The sequence below is a fragment of the Micromys minutus genome (assembly GCF_963924665.1).
Source record: "Micromys minutus genome assembly, chromosome: 22".
In the NCBI taxonomy this organism is placed as follows: Eukaryota; Metazoa; Chordata; class Mammalia; order Rodentia; family Muridae; genus Micromys; species Micromys minutus.
Window position 1 is genome coordinate 539274 of NC_137957.1, and position 15503 is coordinate 554776.

Here is a 15503-nt window from a genome sequence, read left to right on the forward strand (position 1 = left end):
TGACAACCACTGAAGCCAGAGGTAAGAATGACTCACTGATGTTAACATCTGTGTCTCCCTAAAGCTACTTTGTATCAAGGATCGGCTACTGTTTTCCATTTTCTTTTAAAAAATGTTTATTATTTTATGCATAGGAGTACACTGTAGCTGTCTTCAGACACACCAGAAGAGGGCATCAGATCCCATTACAGATGGTTGTGAGCCACCATGTGGTTGCTGGGAATTGAACTCAGGACCTCTGGAAGAGCAGTCAGTGCTCTAACCACTGAGCCATCTCTCCAGTGCCCCATTTTCTTATAATTAAAGTTATTAGTGTAAAAAATGTAAACATGAGCAGAGGGCATGGCTCAGGAGCCCCTACCTAGAATTTCCCAGTGAGGGTCTACAGGCATGGTCAGGGGCGCTCAGAATCTCCTAGTGGGGGTATGGGGCCTAGTCAGGAGTGGACTTCCCTTAGAATCCCCCAATGAGGGTCTGGGGCATGCCTCAAAAGATGAGCACTTTCATACCTAAAGAGAAGTAGGCCCTGGGTTCCACCTCCGGAAATGCAAGCATTTTTTTTTCCTGTCTGCTTCCCACCGGCCTGCACAAAGGGTCCATAGGTCACCTCCTAAAAGGGCAGGCCCACTGACCTGAGATTGAGGGTAGGCCGAGCGCAACAGCAAAAAGCCAGCATCCCTCAGGAACTCCTGAAGCCTGTTCCCATTACCAATAGGAGTCGTTTCCCTTGCCTATGGCGAAGGGACACAGAGCTCCCCAATACCTGCGGTGCCTATCAACATGTCAACGTCCATGCTGGCCCCAGACTTCCCCAGGCCCTACTCACAAGTGTCTGTTGGATATTTCAGAGTTTCCACATTTCCCCCTCAGCATTCCCCACTCCCCTACCCAGATACACATTCTCTTTATACCCTTGAGATTTTTCTCCTTATCGCCTCTCTGCTTGCCCGGGAGAGAGCCTTGGCAGTTAGGAATAAACTTTGCCTTTTCCACCGACAGAGCAGCCATTTAAGTTTCTTTGCTGCGTCCTCGCATACACGCCTCTTGGTTTTGAATGTTCTTGCTGTGCTCAGTGCAGCCTTTCCCCTCCGCCGGGGGGCGGGGTTCGTGGTGCACCCCACCCCCGCACTTCTGGACTCTAAGTCCCAGAAAACCGCGCGGTACTCTGGATGGGGCGGGACCCTCTTCTCCACCCCACCCCACCCCCCACCCCGTGCACTTTGGGACTCCTGCGATTTTTAAATTTTGGCGCTGAGACGTTGTGGCAGTGACGGCTGCAGAGACTTCCCTCGCTGCCCGGGACTCGCAGGCCTCCATTATCCCCCACTTTCCTAACGTAGAGGGTAGGAAGTGGAGGACCCATGGTTCGAGGAAAGAAAACTGAAACCTGTGGCAGTCCTGGAAGAGCACCCCTCCAACTGCAAGCGTCAGAGCAGGAATACAGACGCTGTGCCTACGCTACAAGTGGCTGCTTGCTGTCTGCTTTGGAGGTGCAGAGCCGCGGCAAATCCAGAGCCCTAGACTCTCAGTCCTGGAAGTTCCCTGCTCAGTGCCCATCCTTTCTTTTTCATCCCCCCCCCCCCGCCTCTCCCCCCCCCCCCCAGCCACTGTCCCCGCCCAAGCTGGATTTTGGTACTAGTTAAAACAAACAAACAAACAAACAAGTCTCATCCCAAAAGATGCCGCTGGCTTCTGGCCCGGAGCATTTGAGCTGAGTTCGGAATTCTGGAGCCCGGATTTGAGAGAAACTAGATTCCGGACCCTGGGTTTCCAGGAGATTTGAATTCCAGAGTTTGGGTTCCAGATTTTGGATTCTATATTTCTGGACTCTGGATTTGGGGTAGACCGGTTTTGGAGCATCGATTCAGGAACTGCGTCAAGCTCACGGGTTTTGGGAGCTCAAGGTACAATCTAGCTCCTAATTTAACAGCTCCTAATTTAACTGTAGCTAGGACAGCAGCAGGAGGAACTCTGAGTCTGGGGGCAGCCTAGTCGCCATAAATGTGCTTCATGCAACCTACTAGGAGACGTGTCTCAAAACAGCACAAAAATAAAACACCACCACTGTTGTGTTTTATAAAAACATAAGAAGGATTATGTTTGGTAGGGTGTGGGGGAACGGGGTGTTGAGGCGTCCCTTCCCCCTGAGGGACCAGCCCTACGAAGGTATAGTATAGAATAGTTTATTCAGGGCAGAGGAGGGGAGTTGGAAGGGTAGTAGAGACAGTAGATGTCGGCCATGAGGGGAAGGGACGAGAGGATGGAGAAGGACAAGAGAGTGCCGAGCCCAGCGGGCTAGCAGTCTGGCATATCTGGGGCAGAGCTTAAACAAAATGCTAACAACCACCACCAACAAAACAGAAACCTGGGATCCAAACCAGGAAGTCCCAGAGTCTGGTGAGCATTTCCTGGGAGCTGCTGAGCCCCACAGTGACACACCTACTCCAGCAAGGCCACGCCTCCTAATAGGGCCACTCCCTGAGCCATGCATATAGACCATGACATTCCACTTCCTGGCCCCCATAGGCTTGTTCAAACATATGAGTCTATGGGGGCCATACCTAAACATAGCACAATGCAAAATACATTCAATCCAACTTCTAAAGTCCCCATAGTCTATAGCAGTCTCAACAGTGTTAAAAGTCCAAAGTTCAAAGTCTTCTGAGATTCATCCAATCAGTCAACTGTGATCTGTGGAGAGCCTTTTGGGGCCGCTTGCTTCTAGACACTTGGTGGGAATTTGACAGACCAGGACTAAGACAGGAATCCAACTTTGGGTCTGGGTCAGGAAATAGGCTCAGCTGAGGCGCCTGTGGCAGTCCTTTTGTCTTGGGCACCCAGATTAGCCCCTAGAAAGGTGTTTACAGGATTTTGTTTACTGCATTGCTTGTTCTTTGACCCAGAACAGATCTTATTATTCTTCATTAATTAAAGTGCTTTAAAAGCAGATTGAAAAATAATAAACCTGCCTCAGCCTCGGTACTGGCTGGGGTCATGTTTTAATGTTGTTTAATTGTCTTTTTTCCTTTTAATCCTCACTCCTGCCCTGGGGAACCTGTTGACTGACTGAGATGATTGGTCAGATGGAGCTCCAGTAAGCGGGGTACAGTGAAGGGCTCCGTGGGGACTGGAGGCACGTGCACAGGAAAGTAAGGAAGATTCAGGCCAGCAGAGAATAAACCTTGCAAAGGGGACAAGGTAATGGTAAAATGTCGTGTGTTTAGAGATGTGCTAGCAATCTAGAGGAGCGAAGATAAATCTCACAGATGCTTTCGTCTACCCCGTTAGAGATACTTTAACCCTAGACTTGAGAGAGAATGGGTGTGAGAAAGGCCGTCCTCCCTGCCAGGGATGCTTCGGAGAAAGAGAAGGAGAACGAACAGAAGCTGTTTCTCCGGAGGACAGGAGGAGGTCAGGAGACAGCCTGCTTCCTCTCTGGCTTCTACGGAGGAATGCTTAGTTCAGGTTCTGGGTCCCTCAGGTAGGATATCTGGGTCCCTCTGGAACACCTAGTTGTCTTCCCTGTCTACCGTCTGTCCTCGGCGAGACAATCTGTCCATTGCCATGTGTCAGTTTGTTGTTTGATTGTTTGTTGCTCTGTGTTTCACGTTCGAAAGAAAAAATGGCTAAAACTTTATCTGCTGGTCGTTCACCCCGTGATTTAGTTTTAACTCGTTTCAAGAAAAAAAAAGCAGTCTCTCAGTGTCTCACTGTCTCTCTGTCTCGGTGTCTCTCTGTCTCAGTGTGTCTCTGTCTCAGTGTGTCTCTGTCTCAGTGTCTCTCTGTCTCACTGTCTCAGTGTCTCACTCTCTCTCTGTCTCAGTGTCTCTGTATCTCACTGTCTCTCTGTCTCAGTGTCTCTGTATCTCACTGTCTCTCTGTCTCAGTGTCTCACTGTCTCTCTGTCTCAGTGTCTCTCTGTCTCAGTGTCTCTCTGTCTCTCTGTCTTGGTGTCTCATTTTCCCAGAGGTCCTGAGTTCAAATCCTAGCAACCACATGGTGGCTCACAACCATCTGTAATGGGATCCAATGCCCTCTTCTGGTGTGTCTGAAGACAGCAACAATGTACTCATATAAATAAAATAAATAAATCTTTAAAAATATTGTAACATTGGCAACAGAAAATTGGCTTAAAACTGGTGACTCGGGGTTGGAGTCACTCTAGACAACAGCATGTGGCATGAGCCGACGCAGGGAAACAGGTCTCTAAGATTTCTCTAAATTGGGTAATATTTCATGTACTAAGATAGGATTCAGGGCAGTGTCTCTTTGCTGAGGTGTTGGAGGCTGCACCGTTGTGTGTTCACGTGTGTTCGTAGCATGGGGATGATGCACTTGGTGTTGATTTTGGAGACTGGAGTGTTTGAAGGTTGAGTTTTGCCTTCGGAAGTTGTAGTTAACTGATGAAGGACTCAGCTTTGCCGGAAGTAGAGGAAGCGATTGGTCAACAACAGATACAGTGTATAGACGATGACCAGCTGTGGGCTGTTGGCACTCACCGCAGTCCTTCTGCAAAGGGACCACTGAGGATTCATGTTTCTTCCTCTCCAAGTGAAGTTTTAACACCCTGTTACTGTTGCTGTGTTAATACAGAATTGTAGGAGAGAATCATGAAAGTATTTTGGAAAGAATGTTTTAAGAACCTGATGAAATATTTATTCCTTATTCCAAACAGCAATTTAGTTGGTTATTGCTAAATAGTAATATTTGGCTTATTGCATGTACAAACTTTTCAGGCAAAATTGATACTTATTATCCAAAAGACAAATTGTTAAATTTTTTCTCTGCATACTTTTGCATTTCCTGTAAATTTATGCATGCATCCCATAGGAAATGTGCTCACTGTATTTACAGATGGCTCATCTAGTGGGAAGGCAGTATATGTAATTGGATCACGTTTATTCTCTTGAGTTTCCCCTGCTTCAGCACAGATTATTAAATCACGTGCTGTAGCCACTGTTTTTGAAATGTTGAAAAATCAAGCTTTCAACTTGTATACTGATAGCCAATATAGCTTGTGGTTTACAATTGCTTGAAATTGTTCCCTTTTTGGTCTCCAAGATGGCTGCGTTGGGAAGGAGGTGTCTGGGTCCGGGCACAGTGGCTCCTGAGAGAGAGTTAGCCGATCAGCTACAAACTGCCACAAAGCGCATGACATCTACCGTGGGGGAAATGCCCAGGGCCAGGGTGTGAGCTGGAGCAGGTGCTGGAAGCCCAGGACAATACTGTGGTAGAGCCCACCCGAAGCGCTGGATCCCTGTAGCCAAGTGCCCGCACAAGACTGCGTGTTAACAGGCACTGCCGTCTCTTCACCCCGTAGCACTGCCCCTGGGTCACTCCCACTGCATCTTCCCTGCCCGCTGGTGTGCTGAACCTGGCCTGCTGTCCCCTCTACGGGATCTCCTGGCAGTTTGACCCTTGCTGCAAGTACCAGGTGGAGTATGATGCCTACAAACGGTCCCGCCTGCTCTGCACACGCTCAGCTCCTCCACACCAACGGTGCTGGTTCGGAAGGACGACCGGCACAGAAAGAGACTGGCTGCCCTTGTGTGTGTGTAAAGGGTTATGAGGTCTGCGCCGTGTGACTGCAGGGGCGTGGGACGAGAAGAACCGCAGGGCCCACAGGACTCGGGTCCCTACAGCAGCACTGGGTTTTCTCTGGGAAGCAACGGCACCTGGGGAAGTGTTTGTTTTTTAAGGAAAAATAACGGATCATGGGTGTGCCAGGGGTTTACTCAGCCTGTTACACTGAGATGTCTGTTTCCATAGCCCAGGAGTGGCCCGCAGGCTGTGGAAGTCTGACTGAGCAATGGATTGTGACAGGAGACAATGCTACTTTCTGAGGGGTGTGAACCTGCTGTGTGGGTGTCTTCAGTACGCTGTTTAACTATACCATTCAGAAGCCAACCGGAAGCTATTCACCATTAAAATTATGAGAATTTAAAAAAGGGAATCTGCTCGTTTTTTAGATAGTGCTAATTCTCAAAAGTTTGAATTATTTATGCAAACATAATTTAAGAGAACATACTGTTCCGTACTTTATAGGATATTTAAGAACCCACACAGGATTGCCTGGACCCCTTAGTGTGAAAGACCCCCGGAGGGTATCTTTCGTCTGAAGAGACCCGTCCCAAGGAACAGCGAGACCACTCACTTTGGATGCAAGTAGCAAGAGGTTTATTTACACAGGTACCTGTGGGCACACAGTCTCTCGGAGGACTTGCGCGCCAGACAAAGGGGCAGTCCCCTTTTTATAGGGCTTGGGGGGCAGAAGCAAGGTACAGAAGCAGAAGCATAGCAACAGGGTTTTAATTGGTTAATTTAAATGAAACCAGGGTGAACTGGGGACAAGCCCCAAATTTTCAGAAAGGGCGGCCTTGGCCCCTCCTCTGGGACAGGGTGTTGTTTTTCGTCCTTGTCTCAGCATGTATGGCAAAATATTGTGTCTTTACCCCGGTCCAGGTGGTCAACCGCAGACATCTTGTTTGGCAAGGACTGTGCTATTTCTTGGCTGACTCTCAGTTTAGTATTTTTCTATCTCTGTCTAATTTAAGCCTTGCACAAAATGGCGTTACTGCAGCTAAGGCAGAAGGGGGTCTTTCAAGTGAGGGCAGTGCCACAGCGACTCGTATGCCAGACAGATCACAATCTCTTTCTTTACACCATCAGAATAGGAATAGCTTCAGACAAGTTTGGTATTTCTAGAGAATGTGCATGTCGAATTGTAAAGACTTGTCCTCAATGTCCTCAGTTTTGTACCACATAATGGTGTTAATTAATCCTCCCGGACTTATACCTAATCAGTAGTGGCAAATGGATGTTAAGCATATTTCTGATTTGGGAAAATTAAAATATGAATATGCAAATGTTGACATCTTCCCACGCTCCCTGGTTGCAACTGTTTTAAATGGAGAAGCAACTAATACTACGTTGTTTTTCTATACTTGATGTTCCAAATTCGATGAAGACAGATAATGGAATCAAGTATTGCAGTTGAGCATTTGAAATGCTTTGTCAGTATTGTGTTGACTGAAAGGCTTGGAGCCCCAAGGAGAGGTTCCTGTCAGTGAGCTGGAATCCCTCCAGGGAGGGCCCAGTGGACACCAAGAAAGTTGGGGTGCCAAACAGGATCTCAAAAGGGCTCAGGTGAAAATGGTAGGGGGTGTTCTGGGCTTGGGACAGGGCCAAGGGAAGGAGCAGCACCCAGTCAGCACCAGTCTCCAAGGTCAGTTCAGTGAAGAAGCTCTGGGGAAAGTACTCACAATGGAGCTTCCAACTAGTCCCCGAAATCTCTGCCAATCCCTGACTTACCTTAGAAACAGAAGAGGACCATTGTCTGGAGCAATTACTTCCAAACCTCAGGAAGATTTCTTCTAATGTCTTCTTGGCTACCACAGTAGCTGTTTCCTGCTTGGTGGGGAAAATCTCCACCATCCAGAGAAAGTATCTATACTCCGAGGTGTTTGTAACCATATTTTCCTGACCTAACTTCTGTGAAATCGACCCCCCAATATACCCCAGGTCGTTCTCCCATAGCTCTTGCCATTGCTCTTGGCTGCATAAGCATTTGCTTGCTGACATACTTACATGGTTCTACCGTCTCTCTGGTTAGAAACCTAAGGTCCATCACATGTACCTTAGACCCCTGACTGCTTGGATGAGCTTCTCATCCCTAAATGAGTCCATTTGTGCATTTGGCCAAGTGAGTCTGTTGCTTGTTCTCTGGGGAGTATAGTTTCCCCTCTTGAGTGCACCATGGTCCTTCCTCCTCTGAGTAATAGTTGGTGGGGTAGCTAGCAGTTTGGGCCTTTTCTTCTGTTGTATATTCCAAGTGAGGCCATCCCTTAATCCAATCCCATTCCCCACTGGGTGTCTCTTGCAGGCCCATAACCAGGCTCGGCTCCTGCATAGCCACTTCTCCAGCCACTTGATCTGCCTGGTTATTGGCCTGGGCCACTGAGTGTCTTCCCTTCTGATGTCCTGGGCAATGAACAGCACTCACAGTTGCTGGCTTCAGGGCATCCAAGAGACCCAAGATTTCCTGCTTGGTTTTTTTATTTCTTTTCCCTCTGATGTGAGCAGTTCTCTCTTGGTTTGTAGCCTGTGGACGTGGGCTGTGGCAAAGGCACACCTGCTATCCATGTAGATGTTAATTTTCTTGCTGGCCCCAAGTTCCAAGGCTGGGATGAGGGTAGTTAGCTCTATTTTCTGCGCTGATATGCCGGGGGTAGGGGATAGGGGTTCAGCTCAGATGACATTTGTGCCAACGGCAGCTCCCACTCATCTCTGATGTCTATGGAGAAAACTTCTCCTGTCTGTAAACCAGGTAGCCCCGGCTCCAGCAGGGGTCGGTCGGGGAGGTCTTTCCTCCACCCATGGGCTCCTGCCATTATTTCTTGACACTTGTGCTGTGGTGGCTCTAGGTCAGAATTGGGCAGCAAGGTGGCCAGATTGAGCCCAAACGGAGAATCTAGTCCATGTCAGCCGACTGGTGATCCCATCCTCCAGCTCTTTCCATGAAGTATTCTTGACTTTGGGGTCCCAAGGGCAGGCAGAAGAAAGCATCTTTCAAGTCTTAGAGCATGTACCAAATCCTGGACGGTGGCAAAGAGCCGAGTGTAGGGTTAGCACAGAGTGCGGGGTGTCAGCCACGTCCCCTCTCATAAGTCCTGGACTGGGCCGTAGTCATTAGTGCCCGGCCTCAGCTTCCTAACTGGCAGGAGCAGTGAGTTCCAGGCTGGACGGCACTGAGCAACACCCCAGGCTGGAGATGTGTGGCTCAGTTCCTTCTCGTGTCTCCCCGACAGTGGGTACTGGCGCATCAAGACAGGATCAGCCTGGGTCTTAAGCTCCACATACACAGGGGCCTGCAGACACGCATGGCCAAGCCCTGCCGTTTCAGCCCAAGCAAGAGGAACCTTTCCAGGTCACCAAGCAATATCCTCTGTCTTATGGGTGTTGGTCTCAAAAGTTTGTATTTGTCCTCCAGGCTCATAGTAAGGACCTGGACAGGATCTCCAATGGCCTCCTCAATTGAGGGCCCTCACGAAGGAAGTGGATCTGAGCCCCTATCTCGGAGAGTGTCTTAGGGTTTCTATTCCTGCACAAACATCATGACCAAGAAACAATTTGGGCAGGAAAGGGTTTATTCCGCTTACAATTCCATATCGTTGTTCATCACCAAAGGAAGTCAGGACTGGAACAGAAGCAGGTCAGGAAGCAGAAGCTGATGCAGAGGCCATGGAGGGATGTCACTTACTGGCTTGCTTCCCCTGGCTTGCTCAGCCTGCTTTCTTATAGAACCCAGGTCTACCAGCCCAGGGATGGCTCCACCCACAATGGGCTGGGCCCTCCCCCCTTGATTACTAACTAGTTGAGAACATGCCTTACAGCTGGATCTCATGGAGGCATTTCCTCAACTGAGTCTCCTTTCTCTGTGATAACTCCAACTTGTGTCAAGTTGACACAAAACCAGGCAGTACAGAGAGCAAATCTCTCCTGAGCAGTTAGGTCAGGGATGACCATGAAAGAGTGGGATACCTGGCCCACAATTCTTCAAGTAGTCCATGAATATTGCCTGACCCCAGTGGCTCCTGGACCCACAATTTTTTTTTTATTTTTTTTTTTTTTTTTTGCTTGAGACTGGTCCATTAGCTTGGAGTAGGATTGAGTGTTGGGCCCCAGCCTCCACCAAGAGTTGGGTAGGTTTCCACTCCACTTTCACAGTTACCCTGATTTGGGGGACCAAGTCTGAACCCCTCCTCTCTAGTCACTGTCTTCCCCTAGGGCTAACTCCACCATTGGGGGCCACTTTTCCCAAGGACTGGGATTTCCTGCCTTCATTTTTTGAAAATGGGATTTTCCGCTTCCATTTGCTGGAGAACTATCTGGCCCTGGTTCCTCTCCTTGCAGTATGTGCACTGGTCCTTTTCAAGGGGTTCTCTCTCTCTTGGTTGGGGTCTCTCTTGTCTGCTTGCTCTAGCTGCTGCATCCAGGACTCTCTGTAAATTCCTTTCCTGTCACTTTTTTCATCTCCCTTTCATCCTCTTCCTTTCTCTTTCTCGGCTCCTCCTGTCTCCCTGTTATAATAAACTTTCTCAGTGACCTGCCCTACACCCCTCAATGACTTATCTTGTCGTCCCTCTAGTCTCTGAAGCTTTTTCCTGATGTGTCTTAGCCTGGTCTATAAAACCCATGGTCACAGTAACTTAGTGCTCCTCCCTGCTGGGGTCATGGGGTATACATTGGCGGAATGTCTCCATGAGCTGCTCTAGAAAGGCTGAGGGCGCCTCCTCTAGTCCCTGCCTAACCTCATGTATGTTGGTCAAATTGGTGGGGGCCCCCTTGAGACCTTCCAATGGTCCCAGACTTTCAGGTGCTCCTTACCTACTGCTGTATTAAAGTCCCAGCCAGGTCTAGTCGGGAAACCCAGTTAATGACAGCCTGGTCGGGCTGGAGAGATGGCTCAGTGGTTAGAGCACTGACTGCTCTTCCAGAGGTCCTGAGTTCAAATCCCAGCAACCACATGGTGGCTCATAACCATCTGTAATAGAATATGACACCTTCTTCTGGTGTGTCTGAAGACAGCAAGAGTGTGCTCACACACAGATTAAATAAATAAAAATATTTTTTAAAAAAATGACAGCCTGGTCAATCGATGGTGCCCTGTGTCTGAGGGGACATTCTTTCTGGCTTCCTGCCTTATCCTCTCTCACTCTTTGGTTGTGAAAATCACTCTCATGAGTTGTTGGATATCATCCCAAGTGGGCTGGTGAGTAAATAAAACAGACTCAAAGAGATTAATCAGCCCCTTGGGGTTATCTGAAGTGGGTGTTGGGCCTTCCAGTTGTACCAGTCGGCTGAAGAGAAAGACCAACATTGCAAGGCCTGATCGCCATCCTCATCTGTGGGCCTGTAGGCTCAGAGGGGGAGGACCACTGTTGTATCAGGTGAAGTGGCCCTTTTGCTCTGGGTACCCATGATCAGTCCCAGTTATGAGGGTCCCTTCATATCCTCCTCCCTTGCTGGGGCTGGAGGAAGGGATGGTAAAGGGACACTGGATGAGGGCTCAAGGGAGACCTCGAGGAGGGGCCATGGGAACCGGGGCCATGGTAGCGGGGTAGGGGGTGGAGGGTCCATCAGTATCAGATGCGCTGTGGAGGGTCCTGGAGGATGTTCTTCACAGTTGGGTTGGTCTCTGTGGGGTTCTTCTCCTTCATGGCCAGGACCTGTGAGAGTCTCGGAGACAAAATGTCCTTTATCCAGGAATTAGGGGAGAGTCCAGAGACAAAAAGTCTTTTCTCCAAGGGGGTGTGGGGGGCTCCTCCACTAGATCCTTCCAGGTAACTGCATAGGGCACTTGGTCTGGGTGCCCGAGGGATCCTGGCCTAAAGTCTCTTTCCTCTACTGCTCTGATCACTGCAAATTGAAGGTCCCCATGAGTGGCCATCCTACTCCAAAGGTTGGCCATCCAGAGGAGCAGAGAGAAACTAACCTGCCCTCTCTACTACTGCTGAGAGTTTTCTCCTCTTCCTCCAACTTCCCTCTAGTGGTTAACTAGGATGTTTAACAGGATAGATTCAGACTGTCCCATGTCCAAAATGACATCAGTTCAAGTCCAAGAACACAGAGAAAGACAATCAACACACAGTTCGCTCCTGCCACAGATTCAGAAACCAGGTAATAGAAGACTTTGTCAGCTCCTGCCAGTGTCTAGTCTAGCAGGTTCCAAAAGGAGTAGAGTCCTCCCGACTCCCTCTGGGGTCCTGAAGCCCTCCAGACTTGCTGAGGTTTTCTGTATCTGTGTTGTCTGTCTTGCTTTCACTGCTCGTGAGCATCTCTAAGGCTTAGAGAGCCTCTGGAGTGGTGCGGGCAACTTCGGAGGTTAGATGTACCTTAACAGGGTGACCTCAAGCTGTTCTTCCCACCACCATTTCTTGTGACCTCATAGGGGATCTGGCCTCCAGAACAAGGCACCAAATGTAAGACTGGAAGTGAATCTTAACTACTGGGAGACACCCCCCAAAGTGAGACATGAGAACTGAATTCAATGCAAACGCAAGAGGTTTATTTTCCAATGCACTGGGGTCGACCCTCATCAGCCCCTTGAGGCAAGTGACTGGAAGATGACCGCAAATGGTTATTACAAGCAGTTTTTATACTTTTTAGTGGCACAGGTTACCTTAGCAAGGTTACAGTTCCAACTTATTGGCTAAGCATATTGACCTTTAGATCTATTGGCTAGCAAGCATCAGTCAGTACATTCTGAGAATTTTCTACACAAGAATGTGGGTAGAGAATGGAACCTAGCCTAGACTTGGCCCAAGGCGGGAAGCTGGAATCTGGCCTAGGCTTGACCAGAGCAGGTGGGTGTAAGGCTGGTGAAAGCCCCTAGGGTCCTTCAATGGCTTAGTGGGTAAAGACACCAACAAGCCTGCTGGCTGACAAGAGCTCAGTCCTTGATGACACACATATAGTTTATGTTTTAACACAGGACTTCACTTTGTACCCCTGGCTGGCATGTAGACCAGACTGGCCTTGAACTCACAGACCTCTGCCTACTTCTGCCTTATGTGTTGAGGTTAAGGCCATGTGTAACTTGCCCAGTCTTGCCCACATTAGTTTTAATCCATCACTGGCATCCACGTGGTCTGGTGCTCTGGAAACTCTTCACAGATACACCCAGAAGTGAGTTTTAGAGACGTATAGCTATGACACCACACGTGCTTTACCATCCAGTGCACACATCCCTCATAGCTGGAGTCCATTCCCCAGAAGTGGACTCTGGACCCTGAGCTCACTGACTAGGTGGACGGGGCAGCAAACCCCATGCCAGCTCTTCACAAAGATGCTGGGATTCAAACTTGGGTCTTCATCCAAGTACAAACCTGAGATCCCCCACCTACCTCTGCCCTCATCTAATGCTCCTCCTGGCCCTGCTGTCCATCTGCAGAGTCCCGAGCATCACAACTGAGTCCCACAGTGTCGCTGTTGGTTCTTTTGTTCTCCATGGGGGTTGGACTGCGGGTTTGCCTCAGGCTGCAGGGATCTGAAAGAGCTCCAACTTCATCTTGACCAAGAAATGGCAAAGTGGGAGCAGTGTGAAGAAGCAGCGAGGACGACCCCAGGACAGACCAGACCCGCTCGCCGCTGTATACTCCAACGTCCCCTGCCGCCGCCACTCCCAAAAGAAAGGCTGAAGGGGATGCTAAAGGAGACAAAGCCAAGGTGAAGGACGAGCCACAGAGAAGATCTGCAAGGTTGTCTGCTAAACCTGCTCCTCCAAAGCCTGAGCCCAAGCCTAAAGAGGCCCCAGCAAAGAAGGGAGAGAAGGTACCCAAGGGGAAGAAGGGGAAAGCCGATGCCGGGAAGGATGCGAATAATCCTGCAGAAAATGGAGATGCCAAAACAGACCAGGCACAGAAAGCTGACGGTGCTGGAGATGCCAAGTGACGTGTGTGCATTTTTGATAACTGTGTACTTCTGGTGACACAGTTTGAAATGCTATTTTTATCAAGTTTTGTAAAAATGCAGAATTTTGTTTTACTTTTTTTTTAAACTATATTGTTAGCACATAGAACACTTCATTGTAGGGAGAAAGGATCATGTGTCACTAACAAAATATCACCCAAGCTGGATTGAGGAAAGAAAACCTCTTTCCTTGATAATTCTGAAAGGCTCCTGATTCTGCATAGGTGGCCACCAAGGCACAAAATGCCTTGTGGTCTGGGAAAACTCTAAATTCATTTTTATAACCTTTCTCATGAACACAGGCATAATTCCCTTAAAACCAGAGACCTGTTAAAACCTGACCCCCAAAATTGGTTTTCTAGTCTACTGGACCATGTGGACTTTGCAGTGACTTCATCGAGTGTTCTCAGAAGAGCAATGGTTCCTTTTATAAAAGATTGTGGATCTTCAGATTGATAATTCTGCCATGTTCATTTCCTGAGAGTCGGAGTCAGCTTGTGAAAAGTTGTTAAACAACATCCTTAACGTGAAATGTCAACCCTCACTCTAAGCTACTTTCCCCTTTTCGAAGCATTGAATGAAGACTTCGTTGGGTTTTACAGTGGCTTTCTGATCTAGGTAGTCTACACAAGAAGGGAATTTGGAAGTTCTTGTATATTGTTGATTGTCTGCCCATGTCCTGCCTAAATACCATGTTTGTTTATGAAATGTATCTTTAATAAAGCTGGTTACAGTTAAGCTTGGGGGGGAAAAAAGAAGAAATAACAAAGTGAGGCAAGACAATGTAGAATAGTCCTTGCCTAGCACATGTGAAACTCTCTGTTCAATCTCAAAGACAGCAAGCTAGAAAGAGGATAGGAAGGAACGGGGAGAGAAAAAAGGGAGAGGAATGGGGAAGAATGGAGAGGAGGGGAGGAAGGGAAGAGGAGGCATATAGCTTGATCTAACCACTTTGTGGGTTCCTCCTCTTCCCACCACCTATCTCTTCAGCTTCTCTCCTGTCACTAGAGAGAGAGAGAAAGAGGGAAGCGGGGAGAGATCCCCGAATCTAATCTAATTTCTTTCTTCTTGACTTTTCTTTGAACATAACTCCTAACAAACCGCATTTAATCCTCCTACATGACCAACAACTACAGACCCTGCTTCTCGGAGTATTTATATATCTCCCCAAAAGTCCCCAGAATTCCAAACGTCATGCAATCTCAGAAACTATCTGCAGCTACTAGAGCATGAGGCAAATCACAGTCAGCTGCTGTGGACAGTCTGAAGCAGCCTCACATCCCACACCTGGGATTAAAAGGAAAACATATTCTTATATTTGTTTCTTTTTAATCCAAAATTCCAGATTTCTCACTAGACAGGAGAGGAAAAATGGGGCCAATAAGGGATTTGCATTCCTACACACAAAGAAAGCTTAGATGAAGGAAAATCAAGTGTGGGGAAATCAACACTTGCCATTCAGGCGTAAACACCTGACTCCCATCCCCAGCACTAGGGAGGACATGGGAGCATCCCTGGGTGTAATTTAAATTTTTAGATGTCTTTTAATGATGCTTTTTAAACAGTTTTAACCTTTCTTGTAGCCCACCACCCCCAGAGGTGGTGAGAAGGGATACAGGGAAGAGTACCCATTTAGAAAGGTTCTTTGGAGGAACTGTGATGGGCTTGGGGGTGTGTTCAGGGGTAGACCACCTTCCTCTCCTGGTGATGAAGAACAGGGTACACCATTATGCTCATTACAATAACAGGGTCAAAGGAAGTCCTACACACCCTTACCCTGGAAGTGACAGCCCACAAGCAGACAAAATAGCCCTGATTCCCTCCTAGTGGACCCAGGACCAGGTCTGTCCGTTCTCCACGTGCACAGTCACCGCTGTGTCTGGACCACTAGTCCAGTGCTCACCTAGACCAGGTTGTTTAAAGGTCACACTCAGCACCCTGCACTCCTCGTGACAACAGGTCACAGTGTGTACTGCAGACCTCCTCCCCAGCCCTGTGTTACCCTTTCCACAGAAGGGAACCCCACCATCGCC

At 48.5% G+C, this 15503-nt stretch overlaps 1 protein-coding gene across 1 annotated transcript; it reads left to right on the top strand.

Annotated features, from left to right (window-relative positions):
* Positions 1 to 2239: 2239 nt before the first annotated feature.
* On the top strand, positions 2240 to 13452 carry LOC308435246 (uncharacterized protein; the record flags this gene model as incomplete). The annotated part of the gene is made up of 3 exons (XM_080935927.1): positions 2240 to 2278; positions 5321 to 5499; positions 13128 to 13452. 3 exons carry the CDS (start codon positions 2240 to 2242, stop codon positions 13450 to 13452), a joined length of 543 nt encoding a protein of 180 aa, XP_080792053.1.
* Between the last annotated feature and the right edge of the window lie 2051 nt (positions 13453 to 15503).